The 13,090-nt window shown below is 51.2% G+C and overlaps 1 protein-coding gene across 6 annotated transcripts in view; it reads right to left on the bottom strand.

Moving 5' to 3' along the window:
* Positions 1-2,759: 2,759 nt before the first annotated feature.
* Tet3 (tet methylcytosine dioxygenase 3) overlaps positions 2,760-13,090 on the bottom strand; it is a 105,701-nt gene continuing 95,370 nt past the window's right edge. For 5 of the 6 annotated variants that reach the window (XM_050164883.1, XM_050164881.1, XM_050164880.1 and 2 more), the window contains one exon: positions 2,760-12,924. In XM_050164883.1, coding sequence (XP_050020840.1) covers positions 11,147-12,924 — 1,778 coding nt within the window. In that variant the 3' untranslated portion in view covers positions 2,760-11,146. The remainder of the gene's footprint in view (positions 12,925-13,090) is intronic. The other variant, XM_050164885.1, reaches the window with a different exon arrangement.

The following is a 13,090-nucleotide window of genomic DNA, read 5'->3' as shown; positions in this document are numbered from 1 at the left end:
GGCCTAGCTTGTGTCCTCACATACACCTCACTGAGCATGGTCCTGTGGTCCTGGGCCTGGCTGAGCTGTGTAGCAGGGTATTGTTTCGGAGCAGTCAGTGGAAAGAGTTCTTCCTGCCTCTTTCTCTTTGCCCTTCTTACTTCCCTCATCACTTCTATCTCCCACACCCCCACACGGCTGGAATTCCTCTTATACTTTCACTCGGACTTATAACCAGTCTTATGTAATTTCTGGGACTCCTGAGTCAGGGGTGCACTTAAAAGTCCTGCATTAGGGAGCTACAAGCATGCCCTACCTCCAGTGAGTTCCATGATCAGCTTGCTGGATTTCCTCCTCTTGTTCGGGGCCGGGGTTCCCGAGAGCGGCATGGTGGAGATGGATTTGACCTGGAAGGAGTGGGAAGCAGGCTTGAAGGGGAAGGGGAGTGTGGAGAGCATGCTCACTACAGCCAAGCAGTGCTTCTCTCTTTCTGTTTTTCCCTTCCTTCTCTCCTTCTCTCCTTCCTTCCTTCCTTCCTTCCTTCCTTCCTTCCTTCCTTCTTTTCTTCCTTCCTTCCTTCCTTCTTTTCTTCCTTCCTTCCTTCCTTCCTTCCTTCCTTCCTTCCTTCCTTCCTCTTTCCTTCCTTCCTTCTTTCGAGAAAGGGTCTTTCCATAAAGCTTTGGCTGTTCTGAAACTTACTATGTACACCAGGCTAGCCTGAAGGCGTAAGTCACAAACAGTTCCACACCGGTTCGGAATTATGATTAATAGAATGGTTATTTATTTAAAGGGGAAAAAACTTACAGATCACCTTCCCAGACAACAGCCCTCTGCACGATCAGGAAAGGAGCCTAGTAGCCGGAAGCAGAGCCGGGATCCGGAAGCAAGAGAGCAAGCGGAGGGCAATCGCTGCTTTTTAAAAGAGAGACCACGCCCCAGTGGGCTGGTATCTCAGTGGCTGTTGGCTGAAGGAGGAGGAGCTCCTGCAGTGCTAGCCTTGAACTCAGAGATCCACCTGCCTCTGCCTTGAGTGAGGGGATCAAAGACATATGTGCCACCACACCTGCCAATAGTTTTCTTTTGAAAATCGTAATGTGTTGTATGTGTGCATACACATGGTGCCACAGCACACACTGGAGGTCAGAGGAAACTTCCCTATGTTGCTTCTTTCTTCCGCTGAGTCCTGGGGACTGAACCAGGCTTGGCGACAAGCACTTTTACCAGCATCTTCCGTGCTGAGTCTATAGGTGCTCTGGGCATCTGAACTCGAGTTCTTATGTGTGTGTGTGGCACATAAGAATGTATCTTTCCAAATTTAGACCAGAGTGTGAAGAACCGTCTGGGCCCCAGCTTTGGAGGGGTCTGCCGTGGCCCGCTTCCAGCACGCCTCTACCCACGGAGCAAGGTGTCTGGTAGTGATAGGGCCTGTGCTAGTTTGTGAAGTCGTCCGTAGCCAGCTCCAGGGTCTACTGTGGGCTAACCGTACCAGGGAAGAGCAGCTTGAGGACACTCGGGGTGTGGCTGGGGAATCTGGCAACGTGAAGGCGACTTGGATTTCACGGCACCTGTAACTTCAGCTCTGGCACATAGCCATGGAGCACCACACGGCAGTCCAGAGTCACCAGGGGACCAGGGCAAGACACGGTTTTGTACAGCCTTGGTACTGGTGGTCACACTTGAGGCCAGGCAGCTGAGCAAGGAAGGGTCTCGGAGGGAAGGCCTGCATTGGTGTCTGAGGTTTGGACACTGCAACACAACACTGTGATCTAAAGTTCACACTCCAAAACCATGCGACTGGGTCCTCAGACAGTTGCCAGACCCGGGAGGTAACTCAGCTGGCACAAGCGTAGTTGGCCTCGCTGGTCCTGATGGTCTAAGAGCTGAGCTAGATCCCTGCAGCCCATGTGGAGGAAGAGAACTCACTCTTAGAAGTGGGCCTCTAACCTCTATACACTCAGCAAGCACACATCTCTCCTGGTCTCCCCCCACCAAATATAATAAAAGGAAGTAAAAATAGGAAAAAATGTCAAAAAGCCTGTCATGATTTCTATCCATGCCTCAGGGCCACATTAGAGCAATTCTGGGTGCATGGCTGTGGGCTGCATATGTCTGGTGGGCTGCCTTGTGAAGGGATTGTCTTGAGGTAATAGGAAGACTGCAGGCGCCTGGGACCCCCCAGGACCAGAGGGTTTTAGGGAAGTGTAGTCCTTCAGAGAAAGTCAGCGAGGACCAGGTTCCTAGCCTGCCTGAAGATAGCTCTGTGCAGAAACAAGAGCACAGAGGAGTGGACGGGGTCTAAGCTGAAGCCAAAGGCATGTCTAGCTGCAGAAGTGTGACAGGACATGGCACAGACAGTAGAACCCGCGAGCTCTGGATGAGAAGCTGCAGGGGTGGAGTGGGGTGGGGTGAGCCACGAGACACCTCCCTGAGCTGCTCACATGGTTGAGGCTGGGGCAGAGATGAGCGTGTGTCGGGGATGAAGGCAGCGTGGAGGGTGGAGGTGGGGACTCCTAGGGCAGGGCGTGTCTGCACAACTGCCCAAGGTGCAGGTGGCGCTAAACATCTGCAGCTGCACAAGACCCTCCTCGTCTTATCTGGCGTTCTGGAGATGCTGACAGGCACACCACTGGTTGGGGGATTGAACCCCTCTTCCGGTCTCCTCCAGGATGCTGAAGGTCTCTCTCTTCTTTGCAGAGTATTCAGGTGAGGCGACTGACAATTCTTCAAGGTTAAGCAGTCTGCAGGGCCAGCAGTAAAGTTTTAAAAATAAGATTTTATCAATTCTTTGGGAACTCCACACTCCCTTCCCCTCACCCAGCGCCTCTACCTGCCCGCCCCACGCTCACTTCCCTACCCACTCAACTTGGTGTTTCCTTCCCGTCAAGTGCAGTTTGTGCAGTCCACCCACTACCCTTGGGAGTGCAGCCATGGCTTTAAAGAAAACGGACCCCCTCTCCCGGCAGCTATCAGAGGCCAAAGCGCCTCAGAGTGGCGGGATTTTGTGCCAACTTCCCTGTGCATGCTGGGATTTTGTCTGGCTTGAGACTGTATGGTCTTGTGCATGCTGTCACAACTGCCAGTGAGTTCTGTGTAACTGCTCGCCTGCTGTCTGGAAATACCATGTCCTCGCAGTCACTCACCACTTCTGGGGCTTACACTCTTTCCCCCCTTGCACAACACCACCTGATGCATGTGTGCGCATGTGCTATGAACACTCCATTTCAGGACAGCCCTCTGCAGTTTCTTATTCCCTGCATGCTGACCATGTGAGGGTTTTTCTTTTTAAGAAGTTGTTGGCCAGCAGGGTCCCCTCGGCCCCTAAGCATCATAGGCTACTGTCAATACTCTTGGTTATCCTGTGCACTTATGGTAAAACCTTAATGCTTAAGACAGCACATACCTGAATCACACAATCCGGAAAAATCGAACTGTACTCACCTGGAAGCTTCATCCCAACTGGCTAGCTTTCAGAGTCTACTAGGGATGGTCCTGGAGGAGAGTAGTCACCCAGCCGTGAACCCTGCCAGCCACAGTAACTAGTAGTCTGCCAATATCTACCCACTGCGCAACAGTGGTGAGAGTATCGTGGGAGTAACCAACCATTTTCTGATTGGCTCTAAGGGCCAATCCATTAGATAGAACCCATGCCTGGCACTGCTAATGGGACCAAGAACTTGGATCTAGATAGGGCATAAGCCCCAGGGGAGATAACCTAATATTGTTATTCTGCTGAGTAGATATAGTACTAAAATAACTCCTAATGACCACTTTAGTCATAGACCACAACATCTCTAAACCCTCATCAGAGGAGCTGCTTTTGCAGTGTGTGTGTGTGTGTATGTGTGTGTGTGCGCGCATGCATGTATGCGTGTACATAGATACTCACAGAGACCAGAAGAGAACACTAGATCTTCTGGAGCCGGAGTTATAGACCCTGCCTGATGAGGGTGCTAAGAACCGAACACTCAGGTTCCCTGAATGAACAGTAAGTGTTCTTAACTTCTACGTCACCTCTCCGGTCCTACCAGCAGTAGAACTTTCAATAAAGTTGTTGACCAAGCAGTGTGGCTAGGTAGGGGTGGCGACAAAATGAAGATCAGGATAGACCAGGAAGTTGGGTTAAATGAGACACTTAACTGAACTTCAAATGCAATTGGAAGCAGAAAAACAAAACCAAAATTGGTGTGTTGAGGGGGGGGGGGCCACTGGAGAGATGGATACTGGCTGCTCTCAGAGGACCTGGGTTTAATTCCCAGCATGCACATGGTGCCTCACAACCACCTGTAGTCCCAGGGAATCCAACACTCTCTTCTGCCCTCTGAGGGTACCAGGCATATGGTGCATAGATATAAACAGGACCTTGGACAGTGTGCCTGGGCATTTCTAGAAGGTTCCTCTGGCAAAATCACTGAACCTCTAGTTTGCTGGGTGGCTGATTTCTGCTGCTAGATCTGCTTGGTGGGACATTTTAGGCAGAGGAAATGGACGAGCATAGGGCAGAGCTTCCTGCCCATTTATCCTTCTTTCTCAGCTCAGTTTCCCCAAACCCAGCCACTGCCAGAACTGCAGCCTGGACCAAAGGCACCCCCTCTGTCCAGGGACAGCAGAAGCTGGGCCCAGCTTTGCATCTCACTACTCGGCTGTGTCAGTCTTCAGAACCCACCAGCGTGTGACGGTTCCTAGCGGCTCTAAGGTGGCAGTGCGGACAGCTGAATCCAAACTGACTAGAAGGGGGAAAAGCAGAGAAAAGCTGACCAAGGGCACCCCAGAGCTCTGCTCTCCATCTGCTCAGATGATAGGCCCAAGCAAGGTGAGAGCAGGTCCCTCACTGCTCTGAGGCAGCCTTCATCTGGGTATCTATAATACATACAGAAGGGCAAGACCTCAGGGTACCTTTATGTCACAATTTAGTTCTGGCTCAAGGTGAGAGAGATGAAAAAAAAAGAGCTCACACAGAATTTGAGTGCAAAAAATAAATATAAAATTTATTAAAACACCCACAATATTTTAAAGATGCCAGGAGTAATACAGTTCACAAACCCAGTTGTTTGTGTAAATTATAATAAAATACAAATCAAAAAAGGATACATACTTGCAATTTCTAGGCACCCTAAATTAAATTTACTGAAACACTGGGGGAGAAGGAAAGGGAAAGGAAGGCGGTAGCTCAGGAGACAAACCAATAAAGTGGAAGGAAAATATTAACAAAAAGGTAAAAATTATACAAAATAAAATTATTAGCATAAATTTACTGTACTAAGATATCTACAGTTTAATAATACACATCCTATTGCCTTGAGACATTGCAAAAACCTACCATTCATCCATCAACCCCAGATAAACTTCATTTCAAGTAGCCACAGTTTACAAAGTCAAGACGGAATATTCAAGTATGGTTGTTAAATTCACCTCCATTGGAAGCCAGGTAACCAAACAGGAATTCAAAGAGATAAGAAATAAAACACATCCAAAAGCTACAAGGGTTCTAGATCAAGTCTAAAGCATTAGAATGCTGAGATAGCCGGTCCTTGCTTCTTTAAACGCGAGAAAAGAAATGACACCACTCCTGTCTGTCTTTCCCCCCTCAAAAACAAACAACAAACAAACAAACAAACCTGCATCGGAATCAAGAAAATTTGGGATGTCCAGATGAGCCGATTAATATCTGAAGTCCCCATATGAAGAGCGAGGGTTCCCCCTGAATGATGGGCAGTCAGAGCGAGGAGCGCATGAACGACACCCTACAGAAAGCATCCCTGATATCAGAACAGAAGCAAACGTGGAGCAGGCCAAACAGCTCACTGATCCTTAGGCACACAGTCCAGAGCCCGGCTTCTATGCCGCTTCCCTCTGCTCAGGTGAGAAGCCTATTGCTTTGCCCTCTTGGGCAGCGCTGCCAGGAAGGCAGCGCTTCGGTGAAGATGGGCGTGAGTGGAGCTGCGAGCCTGGGTTGGGTCATGCACTGCCAATGTGTTATTTTGGTCCAGGGTATGTGGTGAAGCTTGCCTGGCAGGGACAGCAGATAAAACCAGGTGTGGGAGTTTTCAAATGACAGCAACCGTGACAGAAAGCGCGATGAGATGGGCAAAGTAGATTCACATTTTATTCAAAAGCAAAACTAAAGTATGAAAACAATCCAACCACACTCTTTCCCTTGGGCACTCTGCCATTTACTGCTGATGAGCAGAGAGAGTGATCTCAGCTGTGTAGAGGGCAAGGAAGTCATTTAATGGACAACCTTCGGGTGTCACACCCTCATGGAATCTAAGTTGTCACAATGTCCTGTTTTTGAGGTATTTTAAAAAAAATTGTGACAGTGAATGATATAAAAATGGAGCTTCCTGTCGAGTTCTTAAAAGTTACATCAGCTTATGTGGACACAGGAGAAGTTTAGCACCAACTAAAAGCCGTGGTGGCATCAGGGACAATGAAAGCACCTGCCTTTAGTCTCAGCACCAGGAGCTATCAGGGAGTGGCGAGAACCAAAGGCTTGCCCACCCTGTCCCCACTGGGGCCAGGTGAAGGCATTCCCCCTGGACCTCAGCCTGGCCCCTCTGGGGTTAGCACCCTGGGCCACAAGAGAATACCTGCCATACCAGAAGAGGCAGGGCCTGACTCTCCTTCCTAAAAGCCACCACCCCTTTCTAATATGGCCTGAGAAGATAGCACAAACCCATAGAGCCCACCCAGGCAGGCAGGCCACTGCCGTCCTTAGGAGGAGCAAGCTCCTTTCTCTGTGTGCCTAGCTTTGGCCACCAAGGGAAACAACAACAAAAAACCAAACCAAACCAAAACAAAAAAAAAAGCAAAAACAAACAAAACCAACAAAGCCAGAACACTGCTCCGAGCAGACACAGCGCAGTAAACAGAGGTCTACAAAGACAGCACCCAAAGAGAAGGAAAGAAAAGCCGAGAGACAGAGCCCACCTTGTTTTTGGTTGGTTGTGGTTTCAAACGTTGATAGCACCTCAGGGAGACAAGATCAGGGACAGTCACATTGAAACACCATAGCACCATTTATTAGACTATTTCAATTCATAAAAATGCTTCCAAGTCCAGAAAACACACTTCAGTAACGAAAGGAAGGAGATTGGTTGAGGCACATCAGGGTATGTCAGTGTTCCACCAGCTCGGCCTTGCTTTGACACCTCGAGGCAGTCAGGAACTCCTCGCTCTGTGACACGGTGTTCAGCTACTGTCAACCGCCCTCACACATCCACTGCCATAGCCACGAAGCAACAGAGCGCTGCTACTTCTGTTCTTCCGTCTAGCACCCAAACCCCTAGCCCTGCAAGCCGCCGTTTCCCCAAAAGCAGGTGGAGGCCCAGAGAAGGCAGAAGCCCTTCCCATGCACCAGGGCCACCTCGGTGAAGAGACAAAGCAGCACCCGGGAGGGCTGGGGGTCAGGTGCGTAGGCTCTGCTAAAAACCAGACCCCAAGCTGAACCCTTCAATCCGTGCGCCACCCTCAGCGGAGCTACTGACAGGTGGCTTCTCCAGCGAGCACCGGTTATTCTGTGAGAACCTGCTGCAAAGCGATTGTTATTACAAAAGAAAATCTCTTGGGATACAACTTCCCAAGTCCTCTCGCACAGCAGTCAGGGAGAACAGAACAAAGCAAAACAAAACAAAGGGGGAGGGGACACCAAACGCTGTATGTGGACTGTGGCCATGGACGGGCACACTGGGAGCGGACTTCAATGCCATCATCTCCCTTGCTATAATGGTACTCTTAAAACTCGCTCACGCTGTCAGGTTCTTGAGTTGCAATGGCTTTATTTTTTCTCTTCTCATGATAAAAATGTCTTGTCAATCATCTTCAGGACTTAAAAAATGATAGTGCCAGTAAAAAATAAAAATTTTGATTTTTCTCTTTAAGAAGCCTTCAGCAGCAAGGGGTGGGGGATAGAGAACTGTGCATAGTTACGTCTTAAATACACGTCTAAAGCATGCTCATTTCAACGACAGAGTTGAGGTAGGTTATACATGTAGTGTGTGAAAGTCAGCATGGGCTCAAGCACAGCAGCCACAGCACCGAGCCCCGAAACAGCGCTCGCCATGACCCGAAAGGCCAACACAGAACGCCTTTGCCTCACCTCACAGCAGCCTGTGTCCTGGCCTAGAGCTTCTGAACCAAGGCTGTGCAGGCTTGGGGGATGGACGTCACATGCTTTTGAGCTTGTACTGGTTTCTCCATTCATCTAATGGCTTTGCTACCAAATGGTGAGGAGGGTTGGAGCATACTGAATACACGTCAGAGAGATCCACACACTGCCGACATCAGAATCACCTGGACCACACTTGGGACCTTGCAAGCCAACAGCCAACCTGGGGCTTCCACGGGCCGTATACACGGTCACATTCTCCAAATGCTTTGTAAAATATCATATTTAAGATTATTTAAAATGAAGTTTTTCAAGGCACCCCCGTATCTACCTAAGCACGGAGTCAGATGAGACCTGCGTAAAAGCACTGATGCGATTTAAGCAAAATAGCATTTAAAGGACCCAACTTTCCCTCAAAACTAGAAAATTAGCATGCGCCTTAGAGACTCTGACTCCTTTAGCTTGTGAAACAGAAGGTCAGAGGCTTTCCTATAAATCTGAATTCTGAATAATTCTAAATCCTGATAAGCTCTTGGGTATTTATTTCAAAAGCAATAATATTTCATTTTTCTGTCCTGTAAAATAATTGCAACTTTACAGAATATGGTAAAGGTGGATTGACAAAGCACGTTAAATATGCAGCTACTATTTACAGTTTCTCCCACAATTCCATGTTAAAATGTACTTTTTATTCTTTTCAAGTTGCTGTTTAAATCTAGGCAAAAGTGCTTAAAAAAATCTTTCACTATTTACAGTTAAAACCAGACCACAAAAATGCTCAGGACACCTTTTAGCACTCTCTGCCAGTGCTTCCGAAGGGCTACCGTCAACACCCAGCCGCTCGGCTCTCAGCTCTGGCACAAGGCACCGCGAAGCTCGGGGACTCGGACTTGCCTTCAGCATTGTCGTGGGACTGCTACGCTCCGTCTATGAAGACCACACCTGGCTAGAAGTACTTGAAAAATGCTGTCTCAGGGATTGGCCGCTACTCTGTGTGTGTCCTGATGAAGCCCCCTCCCCCACTCACCACACACGTCCACACGAGCAGCTGGGTAACATGGCTAACAGCATCGGAAAATGAACACACCATAAATTCTGACTCGCTGCAGACCGGCGCCGCTTCTGCCTGTCAGGCCCAACCTCTCTCGACAACATCACAGAAATTAAAGCACCAACGCTCTCATTTCAAAGATCAAATGAATGCACCAGGATTTTAGAATGGGTGTGTTACATGGGAGGTGGAAGAGGAGGGAAGAGAGAAAGATCCAATGGAGAACTGGCCTCCTCAGAGGAGGAAAGCATTAGCAACCTGTTGAAAACGCCTGACCCTTGCACTTTAAATGAAGTGTAGGCCATGCCCTGCGAGGGCTTGGGAGGACTGCACCATTGTCCCATGTGAAGATCCAGGAATAAGGACGATGAGTGACCTGCCATCACACTGGCTTGCTGAGCTCTGGCAGGATGCCACCTGCCCTGAGAGTCAGAAAAGTCCCAGCACAATACTACAGCACCAGGCTCAGCACCACACGGCACCGCACACCACCACACAGCACGGCACAGCACCGCACCACACTGTACAGCATCACACAGCACCGTACAGCACTGCACCATACAGCACCGCACAGCACCATACAGCACTGCACAGCACCGTACAGCACCAGGCTCCAGCACCGAACAGCACTGCACCACACAGCACCGCACCACACAGCACCGCACCATACAGCACCGCACAGCACCACACAGCACCGCACAGCACCGTACAGGACCACACAGCACCGCACCATACAGCACCGCACAGCACCGTACAGGACCACACAGCACCGCACCATACAGCACCGCACCATACAGCACCGCACAGCACCGTACAGGACCACACAGCACCGCACAGCACCGTACAGCACCAGGCTCCAGCACCGAACAGCGCTGCACCACACAGCACTGCACCACACAGCACCGCACCATACAGCACCGCACGGCACTGCACCGCACTATACAGCACCGCACCATACAGCACCGCACGGCACTGCACAGCACCACACAGCACTGCACGGCACCGCACCATACAGCACCGCACAGCATGCTGGCTCTTCACAGCTTGGGTTCAACTTCTTGTTTTCAAAGATACAGTAGCCCTTTTTCAGTATCGACAAACTTTGGGGCGATTTTGTAAAGAAACTGCCACTAAGCCTCTTTCAGCCCGGTACTCACTGGCTTTACCAATGAGACGGGAAGGGCTCCTAGGAGCCTCTCGACTCCTGCTCCAGCGTGAGGTGCTGCCTAGTGAACCAGGACATCATATGACTTGATAAATAACGGACAGAGAGGATTCAGTGTGGAGACTAGCAAGCTTGAAGCTGTCTACTTCCAACCTGGTTTCTGGGGACATCAAACACCAGCATCTCCAGGCCGGGCCCCCAGATGTCTACAGCTTCTCCCATTCCACAGAGGGGAACGGGGTGGTCCCAAAGGCTCCCCGGCCTGTGGGAAGGAGGGATAGACCAGGGCTACATGCTAACCTTGGTTTGTGGGGGGCAGATAGCTGGGAAAACCTGCAGCTTCCAGGAGACTGGGCTCGCCCAGCAGGAAGCACTGACGGCCTTTCCTGCCCATCTGTAACCATTACTATTGTCACTTTAAAAAAAACCCAATAAATACACATTTTAAATGGAATTTAAAACTACGCTCCTTTGTGAAAGGACACTATAAACTTTCTTTCCATTATTGTGATATACAAGGATAAAGTTTTAAAAACAAAGAGAAATTAAAAGCCCCTCAAAACAAGGGGAAAAATAAAAACAATGTGGAGATATAAATATTAAGATCACGAAAAAAAAATCACCCGACAGCCGTAGTTTCTTCTTCAAAGTGCTGGGGAAGTAGGGGAGGGAGGGGCGGGTCAGTTCTGAGGTTTGGACCATAAATACATATATATGATAGGCATATCCATATATGTAGATATAGAGAGACTTCTGCACCCCCAACCCGCCCCCGGGCATGAGGGCAAAAGCACCACAGAGGCAGCTCGGGCCGGGCCCGACGCTGAGGTACGCTGGCTCCTGGCACCTAGATCCAGCGGCTGTAGGGGCCAGTGACCTTTGTGTAGGCGTAAGAGGACACGGTGACCGCTGAGTCTGTGGGCATGGCCAGCGCCTGCCGGGTGGGGACAGCCCCCTTCTTTTCTTTGTGCTGGGGCTCAGCCACCATAGCACCCCCCCATTTGCGCTTCTTCCCATAGAGCTTGGCCTCCTGCTGGCCCAGGCCCAGGCGCGCAGCCTCCTCCTGCCTCTGCCGCGCCCGCTCAGCCAGCTGCTTCATCTTGGCCTCCCAGAGCGCCAGCCCGTGGTTGGGCTGGTTGAGGTTCTTGTGCTGGTAGAAGACCAGCGAGATGCGGGTGGGGTGGCAGCGGTTGGGTTTCTTGAGTGGTGTGGTGGCATGAAGCTCTCGCCGGGCACACTCGATGAGGATGGAGCAGTGGGCAGGGGCCACAGCCACTCCGCCAATGTTCTCATCCAGGAAGTTGTGTTCGCTGTCTGACCACAGCTCCTCCTCTTCCTCTTCCATTCCTGGGCCACTCTTCTCTTCCTTCACCCCCTTGCTTAGGGGCTCTTCAGCTGTCCCCTCCTCCAGGCTGAATGGATCCCACAGCTTTTCCTCCGACTTCAGGGCCCCAAACAGCTTCTCACTGGGGCCCAAGGGCATGCCAAAGGCCTGCCAGGCTTTGTCCAGCTGGCTGGCCCCCGGTGTGGGAATCCTTCCGTCCTCGACTTTCACAGGATTCCACAACTTGTCTTGGAATCCAGGACCACCTTTAAGGGCAGAGCTGAAATCCCCTGCTCCAACCCCCCACGACTTCTCAGTCAGGCTGGAACCAGTCAAGGCCGAAGTGCTGTTCCCAAACTTGCAGGGGCTCCAGGGTTTGCCTCGAAGCCGTTCTCCAGGATGGGCCGACTGCTGGCCTTCGCCAGTGAACAGTCCCCACTGGCTGTCTGGGAAGTGTGAAGGGGGCAGACAGCTGGCCCCAAAAGAATTGAGCTTGTCTGGAACAATGGCGGGGCTTTCCCCAGAAGGGAACACTCCCCAGTTGCCACCCACACTGTTAGTCCTCTTGGGGGACATGGTTGGGCCTCCTGAGTACTGTCCCCACAGATGACTGGGTCCCCCATTCTGAGATGCCTCGGGCAAGGGTGTTCTGCCCATCTTACCAGAGTCTCTGGGCACAGGCTCAGCCTGGGTCAGAGGGTCTACCGGCTCCTGCTTGATGGATCTGTTGTAGCAACTGGAGCTCTGAGCAAAGGGAGAGGGGTCCCTGGATGCTGGGTGGAGCTGGGGGACCTTGGGTAGCAGATATTCCTTGGGGCCTGGGTAAGCAGGCTGCTGGTGGTGAGGGGTGGGGTGGTGGGTATCTGTGGAAACAGCCTGGCCAGGCAGCTCGGCAAACTCAGCACCACCGTAGGCCGGGTTCAGGCTGTTGTGTAGAGCATGGAGGTCTGGCTTCTTCTCAAAACTGCTCCCGCTGCCCCCGTGTCCCCAGGTACTGGGGCCTAGGAACTGGGAGGGGAAGACAGGGTTGCTAGATGGAAAGCCATAGTAGCCGAAGGAGGGAAGTGTGTACTTGGAGTGGAAGCCGTTGACGGAGGCCAGGCCGGGCTGTGCATAGCGAGAGTGGTAGGAATACACACTGCTCATGCTGTAGGGGTCGGAGGGCCGGCAGCTGCCTAGCACCGAGTAGCTCTCCACCACTGCATTGCCACTGTACTTGAAGGAGCTGAAGTGGTTTTGAGGCTCCACTTTGATGGAGGGCTTCAGGCTTTGCTGTGATAATCCGCCTTTCAGAGACAGGCCTGGGGAAGGCAGAAGGCAAGGTAGAAACGGGGGCAGACACCACAGCCTGGCAAGGTCTAGGTGCAATGGACAGGGCTAGAACCGCCTTCCTTGCCTGAGAGCTGTTCTCTCTGCAGAGCCAGGATGGATGAGGTGCTGAGGTGAGTTCAAGCCCAGCTGGGACTT

This window comes from Alexandromys fortis, unplaced genomic scaffold, assembly GCF_014885135.2.
Source record: "Alexandromys fortis isolate MF-2015 unplaced genomic scaffold, M_Fortis_MF-2015_v1.1 scaffold_138, whole genome shotgun sequence".
NCBI lineage: Eukaryota > Metazoa > Chordata > Mammalia > Rodentia > Cricetidae > Alexandromys > Alexandromys fortis.
Note: the sequence above shows the minus strand (reverse complement) of the source record. Positions and strands in the feature narration are given on the sequence as shown.